The sequence below is a fragment of the Giraffa tippelskirchi genome, chromosome 5 (assembly GCF_054371585.1).
Source record: "Giraffa tippelskirchi isolate mGirTip1 chromosome 5, T2T-mGirTip1v1.2.pri, whole genome shotgun sequence".
Taxonomy (NCBI): Eukaryota; Metazoa; Chordata; class Mammalia; order Artiodactyla; family Giraffidae; genus Giraffa; species Giraffa tippelskirchi.
The window spans coordinates 113498774-113518594 of record NC_137279.1 but is presented as its reverse complement, the minus strand read 5'-3'; the positions used below and the strand labels follow the sequence as shown (position 1 = coordinate 113518594).

The window sequence follows — 19821 nt, the reverse complement described above, 5'->3', positions numbered from 1 at the left end:
ATGAAGACTAAAATTTTGACTCCATCATTTTATGGCTTTGCTTGTTATATTCTTCAGCTGTATTAAACCACCACAAAAGTAACAGCATCAAATTTATATACTAGCTAAGAACTAAGATCAAATGGGTTTGCTTCTTGATCAGCTTTACATTCAAATTTGAAACAGAAATAAACAGGTGGGGTTGAAATCATCTTAGGCTAAGAGACACAAAGATATTCTGCATGGTCATTAATCACTGACATAGGACTCTTTCACAGCTCTGTGTAAAACAATAACAAATGTAGACTATTTCCATCACATGACTGGTAAAGTATTATACACACATGGATTTTTGTAAATACCTGAGATTTTCTCATTCTTCCTGAAGCAGCATCATAGTTAAGCATGTCTGTGGGATCAATCCAGTCATCATCATGAGCATAAGCAGTTATCAGCCACAGACATTCACAGAGGAGCAGAGAACACAGCATCCTGCATGAAAGCTACAAAAATTAGCACATACACTGAAGTATGATTACTTTTAATAAAAACAACCTACTTCTAGTGTTAAGATAATGCTTTCTTAATAACTGAAATAAAAATACTTAGTAAAATGGTATTTGCATATAAACACATACATACATGCACACATAGTCTCATTAAGACTAATATATATATATTTTTTTCTAAATGATTCAGCAATTCCATTCCTAGGTATATACCCAAGAGAAGTGAAAATATATGTCAACACAAAAACCTGTACACAAACATTTATAGCTGCATTATTCACAATAGCCAAAATGGAGAAACAACCCAAATGTCCATAAGCTAATGACTATCACACAGTGGAATATTATTAGGCCATAAAAAGGAGTGAAGTATTGATCCATGCTACAACATGGGTGAGTCTTGAAAACCTTGTTTAGTCGCTAAGTCATGTCCAACTCTTTGTGACCCTGTGGACTGTAGCCCACCAATCTCCTCTGAGGATACTCGAGTGGGTTGCTATTTCCTTCTCCAAGGAATCTTCCCCACCCAGAGATCCAACCCCGCATCTCCTAAATTAGCAAGTGGGTTCTTTACTGCTGAGCCCCCATTATGCCATGTGAAAAAAGCCAGTCACCAAAAACCATATATTATGATTCCATTGATATGAACCATCCAGAATAGTAAAGTCTACGGACACTGGTAGGTGTACAGATCTGAGGATATAAGAGACAGACGGGTGGTAGTTAAATGGTACAGAGTTTTTTTTTCATTGAAGTATAGTTGATTTACAATGTTTTGTTAGTTTCTGCTGTATAGCAAAGTGATTCAGTTATATATATGTACACATTCCATTTTATATTCTTTTCCATTATGGTTTATCACAGGATATTGAATATAGTTCCCTGTGTTATACAGTAGAACCTTGTTACTTATCCATTCTATATATTAATATAATAGTTTGCCTCTGCTCACCCCAAACTCCCAATCCATCCCTCCCCCAACTCCCTCCCCCTTGGCAACCACAAGTCTGCACTCTATATCTGTGAGTTGGTACAGGGTTTCTTTTTGAGGTGATGAAAAGTGATCTAAAATTAATTGTGGAAATGGTTGTACATTATCTGTGAATATATCAAAAAACTGCTGAACCGTACAATTTAAATGGATGAATTGAACAGTATGTGAATTTCTCAGTAAAGCTGTGGGAAATGGGAAGCTTAAAAGGTGCAAAATTAAGATTCAAATGAGGTGACTAAACTCTCAGAGAAAATAGCTTGCTTCATCTAAGCCTCTGCATAAACACTGTCAAATTGTTTCAACACACTATCTCCTCTATTCAACATTGTCCAATACAGCAGCCATTAGCCACACGTGGCTATTTAAATTAAAATTACACTGCAAATTATTTCCTTATTCTCACTAGCTGCATTTCAAGTGCTCAATTGCCACATATGGTTAGTGGCTTCCAAACTGGACAGAGTGGCTTCCAAAATGGACAGTGCAGATACAGAACATTACCATCACTGCAGAATGTTCTGTCAAACAACCTCTGTGAAGAAGGATCAGGTAAGGGAGTACCAAGATGAGAATGCCCTGGGCCCTGCCCAGTAATGGCTTACAGTATAGTTGTAGGAATAAAAGTGACTTCAGGCTAAACCAAAAACGTCTTTGTGTTCCTGGTGTGCTCTATATCTTCTTCTAGCATAACACACGCTGAAATTAACCACTTACTGGTCAGCTTCGTCCCTTGCCGCAAAGGCTCTCAATCCTGCATCAGAATCACCTGGGAAGTTTCTAAATTTTCCAATCTTATGGCCACCTCCCAAGTCAATTAAATCAGAATCTCTAGGTGAGGAACCATTGTCAACTACAAATTGGCACTGGCCTGTCAACTACAAACACGCACTTGCCAAGAGCATTTGCCAGTGACTGAAAAACAGCAAGGGTGTTTGCCATCTGCCTCTGCAAAGACTGAACCCTGTGCTGCTGCGGCTGCAGACTTTCAACACCCCGAGGGGAATTCAGGGGAGAGAATGAGGCGCTCTGAGCTCCACGGAAACCGGTGGAAGAGGTCTTTAGACAGAAATTTTCAGGAACTGATTTCATGATCCCAATCCTTTCATCTCATATCTAGAAAAGCACTAAATCCCTTCATAGTGACATGAGCTCCTTGTGACTAGCAGAAAATCTTTTGTAAAGTAAGCACCTGATTGCACTGAACTCCCCCTTCATCAAAATCATACATTTATCTTCCCCCGGGGGCTTCCCTGGTGCCTCAGATGGTAAAGAATCTGCCTGCAATGCACGAGACCCAGGTTCGATCCCTGGGTCGGGAAGATCCCCTGGAGAAGGGAATGGCAACCCACTCCAGTATTCCTGCCTGGAGAATTCCATGGACAGAGGAGCCTGGAGGGCCTCTTTGGAGCAGTCTCTCAGAGCTACCTGCGGTGCTGTCCCCTAGCTGCAGTTCTCATTTTGTCCTAAACAAAAACTTAACTCGCAATTCTCACGTTGTGCATCCTTTTAGTCGAAACCAGGTGTAGGGATTTTCAAAGCTCCCCTGCTGGTTCCATCACACAATGAAGGTAGACAACCATAGCGCTATAATGTGAACTTTTCCAGGGAAGGTAAACTCCTTACTCAAGTCTGAATTTACCTTCCTAATGCCCTCTCCTCCATCTTGCCCCGCCCCTCTCCAAACCCAGCACCCTGCCCAGTGGCCAGCAAGTGAAAGACACTCAGTAATGTAAGCAGCAAATGCAATCAAGGCCTCAGCAGGGATTCAAAGAGCTTCAAGGGCTAAAAGGATGAAACAGCACATCTGACTGGGAGCAACTGGGAAGATTTCCTGGAGGAATGGGCACGGGAAATAGACTTTGAAGTACAGGCAACATTCTAAGAGTGTGAGACACGGGAGGCAGAAAGCAACATGTTCGTCTCAGAAACTGGAAACATGAGGATGCACATGGTGGAACACAGAGCTGGCGAGGTGGGCTGCAATGACTCTGCCAAAGTAAAAAGCTTATAACTAACTTTACCTGCTAACAATAGTTTTCAAGGGGGATGGGAGCTCTATTTGGGGAAGATGAAACCAGAGTTAAATGTACACTCAGTCCAAAAGGAGGCTGAAGTAGAAAAGGATGTTGATCTGAAAGAACGGTGGCAATGAGACCAGAAAGAACCCAACGGACACATTTTAAAGATTAATTCTACAGACCTTGGCAGCTGAATGCACGTAGAAGGAAAGAAGGAGAATGATGACAGACAGGTCTCTAAGATTTCAAGGCCCACCATCAACAAAAACGGTGATATCATTAACTTAAAGAAATTGAGAATGAGAATATGGCCTGGAGAAAAGTTCAGCGTTCCTTTGTTCAACATTTACAAAATATCTGCTGGACTCTGCACACTGTCGTGACGGGGTTAATAGGAAACTAGACCAGTCAGGTTGTCTTTAAGAAACTTACATTCTAGTGGGGGATGACAATAAATTGACAAAAAAGTAATTTCAGATAGTGATAAGTCCTATGAGGAAAAATAACACAAAACAAAGGTGTAGATGGCCTGGGCGACCCCGTACCAGGATCAGCTGCTTCTTCTTTACTACTTTGGAGCACTTGCTTTTGGGCACCCTCCCATGGAACTCAGCCAACATGCTGTGAAAAGGTTAAGTCACCAGGAGACCCCACGTGTAGGGGCACACTGATCTCCCAACTGGCAGCCAACATCAAAAACCAGTCATGTCGGTGAGTCCTCTTGGTGGATCCAGTCCAATCCCTTGGTAACTGACTTGGTGATCTGCCACCATCATGGGAGAAAAAATGCTACCCAGCTGAGTCCAACAGAGTCCCATAAGCCACAGAATTATGAGATGAGAAAATGGTTGTTTAAAGCCTCTAAACTTTGGGGTGGTTTGTTACACAGTGGTACATAACCACAACATTAGGCAGAAAAATAATAAACTCACTGTAGAAAGATTTGGGAAAAGAAAATTCAGAGAGAGGAGATAGCAAGCATAAAGGCCCAGGTAGGGATTATGTTTGAAGCATTCAAAGAATGGGCAAGAAGGCTAGAACAACTGTTTTTTTTTTTACACCATGAGGTTGTGCTATCCTCATTAACACAGAAATTCAGTGCAGAAATTGCTAGTAAATTGGATGAGAAAAGATTCAGGATGATGTCAAGGTTTTTGAACTACATCTTGTGAATGAGCTGGAGGGGAGAAGGGGAACAGGCCATAGTAACGAGTATGGTTTTTACTTAAGTGTAACAGGAAGTCAGACACTAGAGAGTTTTAAGCACAGAATTGATAGAATCGGGATTACATTCTAAAATCACTGGAGCTGCTATGTGGAAGCTGGAACAGAAGGGCAAAAGCAGGAAGCTAAAAAGAAGACACATGGCAAAGCCCAGCTAACAGGTCACCAAGCACATTACCTCTTCTTTCTGAACACACTGTAACAAGTTGTGTCTTCCAGCTAAGTATGTGACAATTAAGTCCTGGTCAGCACAACAGCAGTGGAAGAAATACGCACCACATCCATGAAAGCCTCCCTGCTTGAACTTCCATCAGCTGCCCCCCACCCCCACCAGGGAATGGGGAGGACACTGAGCCCTGGAGGGGGGCAGCCTGGCCATGGAAGGAGCAGGACCCTAAACAACCACACGAAGGTCACCTGTTAAGTGGGAACATGTTTTGACTTTCATGTGAATGAAAATTAATTTATTTTAGGGTAAGTCCTAAGATTTGGGGGGTTGGTTTTTTTACACCATCTTGTCAAGGCTATGGTTTTTCCAGTAGTCATGTATGGATGTGAGAGTTGGACGGTGAAGAAAGCTGAGTGCTGAAGAATTGATGCTTTCGAACTGTGGTGTTGGAGAAGACTCTTGAGAGTCCCTTGGACTGCAAGGAGATCCAACCAGTCCATCATAAAGGAGATCAGTCCTGGTTGTTCACTGGAAGGACTGATGTTGAAGCTGAAACTCCAATACTTTGGCCACCTCATGCGAAGAGTTGACTCATTTGAAAAGACCCTGATGCTGGGAAGGATTGAGGGCAGGAGGAGAATGGGATGACAGAGGATGAGATGGCTGGATGGCATCATCAAATCTGGGTAAACTCTGGGAGTTGGTGATGGACAGGGAGGCCTGGCGTGCTGTGGTTCATGGGGTCGCAAAGAGTAGGACACGACTGAGCGACTGAACTGAATAGAAATGCACTGCAGAAATTCTGGTAAATTGGATGTGAGAAATAAGGACAAGAAAAGATTCAGGATGATGTTAAGGTTTGTGACCAGAGCAACTGGGAGAATGGGAAAAGACTGAAGGACACTCAGGTGGGCAGACCACAAGTTCTGATAGATCAAGAGTTCTGCTTTGGACACAGTACATTTAAATGTTTACTGATATCCACATAGTGATGTCCCATACACAGTATGGAGCTAAGGAGAGAAGTGGGTCTACAGAAATACAGTTGAGAGCCTTCAAGATGTAGATGAGCTATTTCAAATCCTAAAAGATGATGCTGTTAAAGTGCCACACTCAATATGCCAGCAAATTTGGAAAACTCAGCAGTGGCCACAGGACTGGAAAAGGTCAGTTTACATTCCAATCCCAAAGAAGGGCAATGCCAAAGAATGTTCAAACTACCACACAGTTGCACTCATCTCACATGCTAGCAAGGTAATGTTCAAAATCCTTCAAGTCAGGCTTCAGCAGTACGTGAATTGAGAACTTCCAGATGTACAAACTGGATTTAGGAAGGCAGAAACCAGAGATCAAACTGCCAACATCCATTGGATCATAGAAAAAGAGAATTCCAGAAAAACACCTACTTCTGCTTCACTGACTATGTTAAAGCCTGTGACTGTGTGGATCACAACTGTCAGAGCCGCGATAGGCATTACTGACAACATGGAGGCACGGCCCCAACCCCCTCTCCTCATCCTGCAGGCACAGTCCCGGGATGAAGGAGTTAGGTCTTGTGATTCTGACTTGTCCCTTCCTTCCTCCAGTTGAGTTGGCTGAAAAGAATGTTATAATCCATAAAGTTAACTATTGACATTTGTTCAAGGATCTTTACAAAGAATGTTCCAGGATGAGCACATAGGCCGCAGCCTGAGGCCATGGGAGACATTGTTATCTGAAACCTGCCTGTAAGGGGAATGTTTATGGCAAAAGAAGTTTGCTGAGTTTAGGGGTTAGGAATAATTAAGAATAGTTAGAAGCTAAAAGTTTAAGGTATGTTGTAGTATTAGCATATTTTACTATAGCTTGTAGAAACTAGGAATTTTAGAGATACTAATAGCTAAAAAAGCCTTTTTAGGAGATAATGAGCTTAAGTTACTAGGGGATAGCAGGATTTAGAAAGATAAGAAATAAACTGAGGAATGTGGTATGCAGCCCAAAGACAAACTTGAGTTACAATGTTATCACAAGGACACTTAAGAGGGAACTCTGAAGGACAACAATGATTTATGGAGACAATAAATCTGGGTGAGGGAAAACTGAAGATGTCATACCTCTGACCTAATGCTTTTGTAAAAGTATAAAAGAAAACCTGATGCTTAAAATAAACATGCAGCCCAGTGCTTTGAGTGAGAGGCTGCATCATTTGCTCCACCGACCTCGTTCATCCCTTCAGGCGCTTCCCTGGCTGCTGGAGCTGGACTACGGCACACAACAAACTGTGGAAAATTTTTAAAGAGATGGGAATACCAGACCACCTGACCTGCCTCCTGAGAAACCTATATGTAGGTCAAGAAGCAACACTGAATGGAGAGTAACATGGAAACATATATTACCATATGTAAAATAGATAGCCAAAGGGAATTTGCTGTATGACTCAGGGAGCTCAAACTTGGGCTCTGTAACAACCTAGAGGAGTGGGATGGGGAAGGAGGTGGGAGGCAGGGAGGAGACATATGTATACCTATGGTTGATTAATGTTGATGTTTGGCAGAAACCAACACAATACTGTAAAGCAATTATCCTTCAATTAAAAACAAACTAAAAAAAAAGTGAGAACTGGAACAATGGACGGTTCAAAATTGGGAAAGGAGTACATCAAGGCTGTATACTGTCACCCTGCTTATTTAACTTATATGCAGAGTACACCATGCAAAATGCCAGGCTGGATGAAGCTCAGGCTGAAATCAAGACTGCCAGGAGAAATATCAATAACCTCAGATATGCAGATGACACCACCCTAATGGCAGAAAGTGAAAAGGAACTAAAGAGCCTCTTGATGAAACTGAAAAAGGAGAGTGAAAAAGCTGGCTTAAAACTCAACAGGCAAAAAATGAAATCACAGCATTCGGTCCCATCACTTCAAGGCAAATAGATGGGGAAACAATGGAAACAGTGAGAGACTTTATTTTGGGGGGCTCTAAAATCACTGCAGATGGTGACTGCAGCCATGAAATTAAAAGACGCTTGCTCCTTGGAAGAAAAGCTATGACTAACCTAGAGAGCTTATTAAAAAGCAGAGACATTACTTTGCCAACAAAGGTCCATCTAGTCAAAGCTATGGTTTTCCCAGTAGTTATATATGGATGTGAGAGGAGGACCATAAAGAAGGCTGATAGCCAAAGAATTGATGTTTCTGAACTATGATGTTGGAGGAGACTCTTGAGAGTCCCTTGAACAGCAAGGAGATCAAAGCAGTCAATCCTAAAGGAAATCAACCCTGAATATTCATTGGAAAGGCTGATGCTGAAGCTGAAGTTCCAATACTTTGGCCACCTGATGTGAAGAGCCGATTCACTGGAAAAGACCCTGATGTTGGGAAAGATTGAGGGCAGGAGGAGAAGGGGACAACACAGGATGAGGTGGTTGGATGGCATCATCGACTCAATGGACACGAGTTTGAGCAAGCCCCGGGAGCTGGTGATGAACAGGGAAGCCTGGCATGCTGTCTGTAGTCCACGGGGTTGCAAAGAGTCGGACACGACTGAGCAACTGAACAACAAAGATGTAGATGAGATGGATAAACCACGGACTGGCTAAGATCACCACAAGATCTATTATGAAGATAAAAAGACTGAGACCTGGGGCATGCCAACACTTGGAGGTTGGAGAGAACAAGGGGATGCTAATAAGAGATGATGTCAATGAGTACTAGTGAGGCAGGAGGAAGACCAGGAGAGGCTGTTATTCCAGAAGCCAAGTGAAGAAAGATGGGAACAGATAACTGTATCAAATGCTGCTGAAAGATCAAGTGATCAGAGGACAAGAAAATGACCACCGGATTTGGTACAGCAGTTTTTAACAAAGTGGTAGGGACAAGAGTCTGGCAGTTAGAAAGGCAACGTTCAGGTAAAGGATTTAGGTCAGGATGACACAGTGACTCCATGCTCCAAAGCACTCCCCAGACTCCCACTTTTGGCCAAGATGGAGTAACAGGGACCAGATTTACCTTCCTGCCTGAACAACCAGGAGAGAACACTGCACAAAATATATGAAACGGTTTTCAAGACACCAAACACCAAGCAAGAAAGGTGATCCTTGAAAGACAGGAAACAAACATGGATAACCCTTCCACTGCCCCAGCTTACTGTCTTGAGAGTCTTCAGACCACAGGCACCCAGAGAGAGAATTTAGGCAGAATTCAGGCAGCTGGGCTCCTTGAAGAGACTTGAGTTGTGTTTGGAGAAACCAAGGGAGCTGGTCATAAGAGAGAAAATCTGCATAGAGACAGACCTCCAGAGGTCTGCAGAGGGTCCCTGCAATACAGTAAAGAATATCTGATCTTTGTTCCCAGTTCCTTCAAAACTCTTGAGATTTCCTGACAGGACTGTGTAATGCTAATGAGGTGACTCATGGTAGGCTCCTAGATAGTTTCAGGTTGGGGATTGTTCACCAGAAAAACCAAGCAGGACTTCCCTGGTGCTCCAGTGGCTGAGAGTATGTCTCCAATTTGGGGGACATGGGTTCAATCCCTGCTCTGGGAAGATTCCACATGCCAAGGGGCAACTGGGCCCATGTGCCACAACTACTGAGCCTGAGCACCTTAGAGCCTGTGTTCTGCAACAAGGAGCCACTGCAATGAGAAGCCTGCACACCCAAACTAAAGAAAACCCGCACACAGCAGCAAATACCCAGCAGAGCCAAAAGGAATTAATTAAAAAAAAAAAAAAAAAGACCAAGCACATGTTCAGAGGACTGGAACTTGTTCAGTCATCCAACCTCTGGGCATGAGAGGGCCGCTGGAGATTGAGTTCAGTCAGGTGGCCAATGAATCAATCGTGCCTACAGAACGAAACTCTGGACTTTCGCTCATCTCCTCCTGCAAGAGCACCAAAACGGCAACTAGCTGTTGAACAACCATTGACAGGAGGACGCTGGAACCCGCCAAAAAGATACCCCACATCCAAAGACAAAAAAGCCACAGCAAGATAGCAGGAGGGGCACAATCACAATAAAAATCAATCCCCATACCCGCCGGGTGGGTGCCCCACAAACCGTAGAACAAAAGAAGTTCTACCACTGTTGTGAAGGTTCTGAATCCCACATCAGACTTCCCAGCCTGGGGATCCAACAAAGGGACTGAGAATCCCCAGGGAATGTGTCTGTGAAGCCCAGCAGGATTTGATCGTGGGACTTCCATGGGACTGGAGGGAAGAGAAGCTCCAGTCTTGGGGGGCACAAACAAAACCGTCCGTGCACCAAGACCCAGGGCAGAGGGGCAGTGCCACCACAGGAGACAGAGCCAAAACTGCCTGCTGGTGCTGGAGGGTCTCCTGCGGGGGCACGGGTTGGCAGGGCCTGACCACAGGGACGGGGGAACTGGCAGTAGTAGTCCTGGAAGGTCTCCCTTGGCATCATTCCTCTCAAAGGTTGCCATTAACCCTATCATAGAGCCCACAGACCCCAGGGCTAGGTTTCCACAGGCCGAACTAACGGGAGGGAGCGTAACCCCACCCACCAGCAGATAATTGGATTAAGCTTTACACAGCAAGGCCATGCACGCCAGAGCAAGACCCCGTTTTTCCCACAGCCAGTCCCTCCCATCGGGAAGTTTATACAAGCCTCTTAGCCTCATCCATCAGAGGGCAGACAGAAGAAACAAGAAGAACCACAATCCCACAGGAGCTGGAACAAAAATCACGTTACAGAAAGTTAATTCGGATATAAAAACAGAAAGTTATGTCCCAGATGAAGGGACAAGATGAAACCACAGAAAAGAAACTAAATGAAGTGGAGACAGGCAACCTTCCAGAAAAAGAATTCAGAATAATGATAGTGAAGATGATCCAGGATCTCGGGAAAACAATGGAGAAGACGCAAGAAATGTTTACCAAAGACCTAGAAGAACTAAAAAACAAAACACAGAGATGAATAATATATTAGAAGAAATTAATAGCAGAATAACTGAGGCAGAAGAACCAATAAATGACCTGGAGGACAGAATGATGGAAATCACTGCCACAGAACAGAATATAGAAAAAAGAATGAAAAAAAAAAAAAAGGAAGACAGCCTAACAGACCTCTGGGACAACATTAAACACACCAACATTTGCACCATAGGGGTCCCAGAAGGAGAAGAGAGAGAGAAAGGACCTGAGAAAATATTTGAAGAGATAATAGATGAAAACTTCCCTAACATGGGAAAGGAAATAGTCAACCAAGTCCAAGAAGCACAGAGAGTCTCAAGCAGGACAAACCTAAGGAGGAACACATTGATACACACAGTAATCAAACTGACAAAAATTAAAGACAAAGATAAGGCAGGAAAAACAAGAGAAGGGAAAGACTTACAGAAAATAAACCCAAAACAATTAAGAAAATGGTAATAGGATCATACATATCAATCATTACCTTAAATGTAAATGGATTAAATGCACCAACCAAAAGACATAGACTGGCTGGGCAGATGAAAATGTGCTTTTATGCATTTCCACTTACCACAGCACTCTGCTTGACTTTCCAAATTGTATGTATGTAATTATTTTACATTGGGCTTCTCTGATAGCTCAGATGGTAAAGAATCTGCCTGCAATGCAGGAGATCTGTGTTCAATCCCTGGGTTGGGAAGATTCCCCTGGAGGAGGGCATGGCAACCCACTCCAGTATTCTTGCCTGGACAGAGGAGCTTGGCAGGCTCCATGGGATTGCAAAAAGTTGGATACAACTGAGTGACTAAGCACGTGTTCCCATTATGGCTTGCAATTGTAATTATCTTTTTTTTTGGTCTGGCTATTGATTGTGAAAACTGATAAACATCTTTTACTATTGTGATTATGTAACTAGTACTCAATACCATTGTATCATGATTGGTCAACAGGAAAATAATAGAATTCTGTATCACCAAAACTACATTTAATAGAAAAATCTTTAATCAGTTCTTAAAATCCTGATGCATAGCAGAATTATCTTGAAATTTTTTGAAAAATACAATTGCTTTTTTTTCCTCCAGAGCTCTAGATACGTTTTTTAACTAGCAGCAATGTTTATTTTAAAAACAACTGGACCATATGATGATCTTTTACTTTTATCTAGTTTCACTTTCTCTATTTCATATTCAGTGCTCCCATTTCATTTAGCTTATGTTTTCCAATTTCTCCATCTTTTTTTTTGATGTTCTTTCTCAAGCCTTTCTCAAGCATAGAAAGGTTTTTGTATTTATGCTTATATATAGTATATGTATACTATAATATATATATTTTAGAAAACTTATTAATTTTGCCTAAAAAATTTATGGTATTTTGATTCCACTCATTTGACTTAGTATGAATAGAATGCTAGATTTCTAATTTAAAAAGACAGATATGCAACAAGGGTTTACTGTATAGCGCAGGGACCTATAGTCAATATCTCGTAATAATCTACAATGGAAAATAATCTGAAAAATAACATGTGTATGTGTGTAACTGAATCACCTTGCTGCGCACCTGAAACACTGTAAGTCATCTCTACTTCAATAAAATATATATATTCAGAAAAAACACAACTCTAGACACTGCCACTCAGAGGAGCATCCTGGCTGGTGACACACTGCTGTGCCGAGATGATGAAACACTGGGATTCCATGAGGACACAGGAGCTCTGCATTCTCCCCCTCAGACTTGTCCTGTTTGTCTCTTCATTTGGCTGATCTTCATCTACATTCTTTATAACCATTAACTGTAGTGCTTTCGGTCATTTTAGTGAATTATCCAATCTGATGGGGTTGTGGGAACCACTCAATCTACAGTTAGTTGGTCAAAAGTACAGGCGGCCTCCAAGACATGCATCTTATGTGGGGGAAGTCTTGTAACCTTATCTTGTGGGATGTACACTAACTCTGGATAGGCAGTGTCAGAACTAAACTGGCGGACACCCAGTCTGAGAGAACTGGTATCAAAACAGAACCCTTTGAGTATTCAGCACAGTGCTGACCAATGTACGCATAGGAGGAAAGTACCTGAGGCCTGAGAAAGAACCATAGAAAGAATTCAATGCAAAAATAAAGAATAAAAAGAAATAAGAAAACAGGTAATAGGGAAGATGATAAAACCAAAACTTGGTTCTTTGAAATGACGAATAAAATTGATAACCCTACATATAATAAGATTAATGAAGAAAAAGAGAAGGCCCCCAAAATCAGCATCAAAGAATGAAAACTCATTCATGATTAAAAGAAAACATTTAGCAAACCAAAAATAAAAGGAAACTTTGTCAGAGTGCTATAGCAAGCACTACACTCGGTAAATATTGAGACCCTTCCTTCTGAGAGCAGGAATGACACAAGGCAAAAGGTGTTGGAGGGCGTCTAGGACACTGGTCATGTTCTACTCCTTAACCTGGATAGTAATTACACAGGTGCTTGCTTTTTAGTAACCTGCTAAGGTGAACATTTGTATTTTACACACTTTTCTGTATGTATGTCTATTTCACATTTTACAAAAGGTTTTTTTCCCCCATGGGAAAGACTAATTAAGCTATTGTTACGACCTAAACTATATCCCTCCATCCAAATTCATATGTTGAAGTCCTAACCCCAGTTTCTCAGTATATTTGAAGGCAGGATCTCTATAAACAGGTGATTAAGTTAAAATGAGGTCATCATGTGCCCGACTCCACTATGACTTGCGTCCTTATAAGAGGAAATCTGGACACAGGCAGGTCCGAGGGAGAATGACATGAAAACACAGGGAGAAGATGGCCACCTGCAAGCCAGAGAGACTACAGGAAACCCACTCTGCCAACACCTTGACCTTGGATTTGTAGCCTCCAAAACTGAGAAAAATTTCTGTTGTCTAAGCTGCCCAGTCTGGGGTACTCTGTCATGGTAGCCCTAGCAAACTAACACAAATTTCTTCAGACATAAAAAAACTAACAAAGTCAACAACCCACAGACTCTTGATATGTTAAAGAAGTTTAACCACAATGAAGAAAGGTATGACTAAAAGAACAAAGAAGCATGGGAACTAATCAAGTATACTGATAAATTTAATAAACAACTGAGAGTTTTTTGAAAAAACTAACTTTTTATGTTTAAAAATGTGAAGTCAAAACACTAGATAACAACAATGATGGGAAAGGCATCCTAAGATCCCTCTCACGCTCCAGAGATACTTAGAAATACTGGATAACTGTATACTTTATTAGGGAAAAAAAGAGTTAAGCTAAGGAATAAAGCCTTGAGAAGATTCAAATATAAAAGAGGAGACTCAAGACTAATGAGAATAACAGAAGGAAAGCTAAAAACATGCAAAGTGTAGAAACCAAGAGGGGCTTAATCTGAAGGTGTTAAATCAATTAAATACTCCAGAGAAGCTGAGAAAAATAGAGTCTGAAAAAAAATCACTGGATTGGTTAATTAGTTGGTCATCTGTGAAATGACTTTCATCAAATGATGAAGAGCCTAATTCTAAGCAGTTAAGAACTAAGTAGGTGAATAGAGAACAGACTTGTGGTTGCCGAGGGGGAGGGGGTAGAAGAGGGATGGAAAGGGAGTTTGGGGTTAGCAGATGCAAACTACTATATCTGAAATGGATAAACAACAAGGTCCTACTCTATAGCACAGAGAGTTACATTCAGCATCCTATTATAAACCATAATGGAAAAAAAAAGAATGTATATATATATATATATATACACGTATAACTGAACCACTCTTCTGTAGAGCAGAAATCAACACAACAATGTAAATCAACCATTTTCAATGAAAAAAGAACTAAGGAATTCCCTGGCAGTCCAATGATTAGGACTCTGCACTTTCATTGCCACGGACCAGGGATAAATCCCTGGTTAAAGAACTGCTGCTGCTGCTAAGTTGCTTCAGTCGGGTCCGACTCTGTGCGATCCCATAGATGGCAGCCCACCAGGCTCCCCCGTCCCTGGGATTCTCCAGGCAAGAACACTGGAGTGGGGTGCCATTTCCTTCTCCAATGCATGAAAGTGAAAAGTGAAAGTGAAGCCTCTCAGTCGTGTCCGACTCTTAGCGACCCCATGGACTGTGGCCTACCAGGCTCCTCCATCCATGGGATTTTCCAGGCAAGAGTACTGGAGTGGGGTGCCATTGCCTTCTCCCGGTTAAGGAACTAAGACCCACCAAACTGCAAGGCGTGAGTAAAGGAGAAAAAAAAAAAAAAGAACTAAGTAGATGACAATGACAGGGAGAGTCTGAACTGAGCAGAGATTCAGAAAAAGATGGCAGTGTATGAAATCAAGGCTACATTTAATGCTTTTCATAGGCAACAAGCTTTTACATGACTTCATCAATAGAGCTTTTCTGGTAGGACAGTTTGCCACCTCTGAGACTTTACTGCTCTAGTGATTTCCCCGGGATTTAAGAAGGGTTGCAGATCCTAGATCCTGAAATGTCTGAATCAACTGTTTTGAGGTGACGCTAGTGGTAAAGAATCCACCTGAGGATGCAAGAGAGGCAGGTTTGATCCCTGGATCAGGAAGATCCCCTGGAGAAGGAAATGGCACCCCATTCCATAATGCTTGCCTGGAAAATTCCATGGGCAGAGGAGCAGGCTACAGTCCACAGGGCCACAAAGAATTGGACACAACTGAGTGACTGAGCACATCAATAGAAATGAGTGAGGAAGGATAGAAATAAAGGCTCTAAAGCAAAAAGAGAAGCTCAGAGTTCACATTGTGATTATTAAGAGGAAAGAGAAAAAGACCACTGGAAAACCTGGAGTGTTTCTGTCTGCACAGGCTGGGATGGAGAATGGAGATTTGGAAAAATAGGAGGCATTCCACAAAGGGAGATAAATCAAAAGACTGTCAAGCAGCTGAGGTTTGACTATGAACCCCACAAGGTAATGCTATTGGCAGCTATGCTATTTTCTCCAATAATGATCAGCAGCCCTAGGGGTAGGGGTTAGCAATGCAGAAATGATAAAAGACCAGGAGGTGAAGCAGAATAATGGAAGCAACGGCGAAGTCAAGCCCTTCTGCCAAACCCCTCTGGTCCCTGATTTCTCCTTGAGAAATCTCACAGGTGATCTCACACGTCCTCCATACAAAGCCGCATCCAAACCAGGTGGAGATCTTGTTAAGAAACAGATTCTGATTGAGTAAATCTGAGGTGGGCATGAGCTTCTGCACTTCTAACAAGCTCCCAGTGACGGCAGAGATGTTGGCCTACAGACTACACTATGAGTGCAAAGAGTGAAGTGAAAGTGTTAGTCGTGTTCGACTCTGCGACCCCGTGAGCTGCAGCCCTTCAGGCTCCTCTGTTCAAGGGATTCTCCAGGCAAGAATACTGGAGTGGGTTGCCATGTCCTCCTCTAGGGGATCTTCCCAACCTAGGAATTGAACCCAGGTCTCCTGCACTGCAGGGAGATTCTTTACTATCTCACCCAAAGCGTTAAGGAAAAGTACCTTATGTTGGTTTAGTTCAGTGGCGCTACCCGTGATTCTACTATTTGTCAGTAATTAGTCTCTCTCCCCTAGTTTTTATTTTTGTAATCATTTTTTTCATCTGTCAGTCTTTGACACTAACAATCTCAAAGTTGTTAAATAATAGTAGCAAGTATTTGATTATGTGCCAAAAGCTGTTACATTCATTTATTTAATCCTCACAAGAACTCTTAAAAGTAGTACTATTGTTATCTGCATTTTACAGATTAGAAAAACAAGTAACTTTCCCAAGGCCACTGGGCTATTATGTGGTCCAACCCAGACTATACAGTCCATGGAATTCTCCAGGCCAGAATACTGGAGTGGGTAGCCTGTCCTTTCTGCAGGGGATCTTCCCAACCCAGTAATCGAACTCAGGTCTCCCCCATTGCAGGCGGATTCTTTACAACTGAGCCATCAGGAGAGCCCTCCAACCTAGACTGGCTCTACCTAAAAACTGCCTCTCCAGGGCAAGATGCCAAAGGTCCTGAGGGGCTATTCTGAGAAGGCGGAGAGGAACTGCGCGATCACATCTCTACAAAGTGGAAAATGCAGAGCGTGGGCTCTAACAGGAGATACTAGACTGGGCAGCTATCAACAAAGAGATCTCCAAAGAGATTGCCAGCCACTGAGTGGAAATCGGCATAAAAGAGGCGCATCTGATTTCAACGAGTTTACAGGTGAAATAAATAAGAAAATTAACTTGAATATTAGAGTCAACTGAAGGGCACAGAAATCAGGGGGTTGCAATTTAGTTCGCGTGCGTTTGTGTAGTTTCCTGGAACCGTGGTTCTCAAACTTAAGAGCATTTCTAACAGTTCTTAGATGAGGACAACGATGATAGGAATGATGATAAAGCTAGTCTGGGGACCACACCTTCATAACCACCATCATAGTGAAAAATGTCATTGTTTTTCACCACCCACTCATAAATATTCATCTCTAATTTTAACATTCAAATTAATGTGGAGTTTTTGAAAACTTAACTACAACCAAATCCGAGCCATTCTGCTGACGGTATTCGTTCAGATTGTTTTTAAAGTTTTCAGAGATAACTGAAGCCAACAAAAGTCAACGTTTGCTCGCGTCTCGTTTTGCGCGTCTTGTCCCTTTTCCCTGAGGACGCTCTTCGAAGCGCGTAAAGTGAGAGCAACCGCGCGGCAACCAGAGTTAAGGCCACCAACTGGCCGGTAAGATAAGAATGCAGGTCGCTCGCCCTCCCCCGTCGACGCCACACTCCGAAGTCCCCCGCAGGCCCCGACAGCGCCCCTGGCCTCGCCTGCGCCGCCGCCCGCGGAACCTGCCCGATGCACAAACGCAACCGACCTCGCGGACTCACGTCTCGGGTCGCCCGCCTGCCTCTCCGGGACGACAGACACCTGCCTTGGCAGCTAGTGAAGATGGCCAGCCGCCCCGCAAGCCGCCGAGCACTTCAGCTGGGGGCCGGCCTGGCGCGCGTCCTCATCGACTCGCTCGGCCGGCGGCTGTGCGTCCTTCCCGGACTCGCGGCTGATTGGCCCGTCGAGGGGGCGGGGCCGGCCTCCGTCGGCCTGTTTTAGGCCTGCGTTTCTTTATCCTCATAAGCTGAGCTCTGCAAGGGAAATCTTACTTCGAAGCCAAATATATCAAACGTGTACGAAGCGTATTTTCTTATCGATTTATTTTCTCTAAGTTCTCGAATACTTAACATTTGCAATAAAACCCATAAATCTGTTCTGAGCCTAATTTTTTTAATGGGGCATGATTAATGCCAACAGTAGTCCTGTAGTATTGGGTACTAGGGAGGAGCTGGGAAGTGCACGCTTTTGTGATAATTGGAAATAGTAAGTTTTGCTTTGATTTTGTCCTTAAGTACTGGCCTTGCAGGTTCAGAAAATTCTCCAAAGAGGAAATAATTTTACACATTAGGAAGAATGAGAGGTGTACATAAGTTATTGGCAGCAAATTTCAAAGTATGTTAAAATTTGGCATATTATGTAGTGTACTTGAGTGTGTTTGTGTTGCTTTTCACAATTTTTTAAACTAAAATACACCTGACACAAAATTTATCATCTTAACCATTTTTAAGAATAGAGTTGTCATTGACATTTATATTGTTGTGCAAGTATGACCACCACACATCTCCATAAATCTTTTCATCCTGCAAAACTGAACCTCTGTGCACATTTTAAAATTCATTATTTCCTCTTTGCCCAGGGCAACCACCAAAGATACTCATCTCTATGAACTTGTCTACTCCAAGTACCTTGAGTGGAATCATACAATATTTGTCTTTCTGTGACTGGCCTATTTCACTTAGCATAATATCCTCAAGGACCAACCATGTTATAACATGTATCAAAATGTCCTTCCTTTTTAAAGGCTGAAATTATTCCACTGTATCACAGCTTATTTATGTTTCTTTCACCTTTTGGCTCTTGTGAGTAATGCTGCTATGAAAATCAATGTACAATATCTCTTTGTGACCCTGATTTCAATTATTTTGAGCATACATACCTATAAGTGGAATTGCTAAATCAAACAGTAATTCTGTTTTTCATTTTTTGAGGAACCATCATACTGTTTTCCACCACGGCTGCACCATTTTGTATTCCCTTCAACAGTGCACAAGAGTTCCAATTTCTCCACATCCTACTTGTTTTTGTTTTTTGGCCACACTGCATAGCATGTGTGATCTTAGTTCCTGCACCAGGGATCAAACCTGTACTGTACCCCCTGCATTGGGAGCAGTCTTAACCACCGAACCATCAGTGAAGTCCCTGTACTTTTTTTTGATAGTGGCTCTCCTACTGGGTGTGAGGTGGTTTTCAATTGCATTTCCCTAATGATTAGTGATATTGAATATCTTTTCATGTGCTTATTGGCCATCTGTCTGTCATCTTTGAAGAAATGTCTATTCAAATCTTTTGCTCATTTTTAAATTAGATTTTTGATAGGAGATATTTATATATTCTGAATATTAATCCTTTATCAGACATGACTTGCAAGTATTTTCTCTGATTTCATGGGTTACCCTTTCACTGTTATGTCTTTTGGCTTATCTCAATTTTTAAAAACACTTAAACATTTAAAAAATGAAATTTGGGTAATTCCCTGAAGTTCAGTGGTTAAGACTCAGCACTTTCATTGCCGTGACACAGGTTCAATCCCTGGTCAGGGGACTAAGATCCCCCAAGCTGCATGGCATGGCCAAAAAAATAAAAATGAAACATGAATAAGACCTCTGAAGCTTCTGCCAGGGAGAAATCAAGAAGGTCTGTACCACCCTCCCCATCCCCACTCTCCTTCCATGAACCCCCAACTGAGGATTCAGAGAACGTAGATACTCCAGTTCTCTTCTCTTTCACATGAACCTCCAAGAATCTATTTACTTCCATGCAGAAGACAGTGTGGATGCACAGGAAAAATGACATGTAACCAGATAGCTACTGAAATAAGGTAACTTTTAGTACTTATTATCTAATGCGCTGCAAAGTGAAAATGAATACCCAACATATGGGAGGATCTTCAAGTTTT

At 42.3% G+C, this 19821-nt stretch overlaps 1 protein-coding gene across 25 annotated transcripts in view; it reads right to left on the bottom strand.

The window, feature by feature from the left end:
- The window catches only part of CLCC1 (chloride channel CLIC like 1), a 35063-nt gene extending 17287 nt beyond the window's left edge, over positions 1–17776 (bottom strand). For 7 of the 25 annotated variants that reach the window (XR_014052969.1, XR_014052971.1, XM_081487164.1 and 4 more), the window contains exons 1-2: positions 17632–17776; positions 342–471 (exon numbers count right to left, since the gene is read on the bottom strand). Coding sequence is in view for 21 of the 25 variants with exons in the window: in XM_081487164.1 (XP_081343290.1) it covers positions 342–470 (129 nt within the window). In the remaining 4 variants the exon portion in view is untranslated. Of the gene's footprint in view, positions 1–341; positions 483–17292 lie in introns of all 25 variants that reach the window. The other 18 variants (XR_014052970.1, XR_014052972.1, XM_081487166.1 and 15 more) reach the window with 6 other exon arrangements.
- Positions 17777–19821: the final 2045 nt, after the last annotated feature.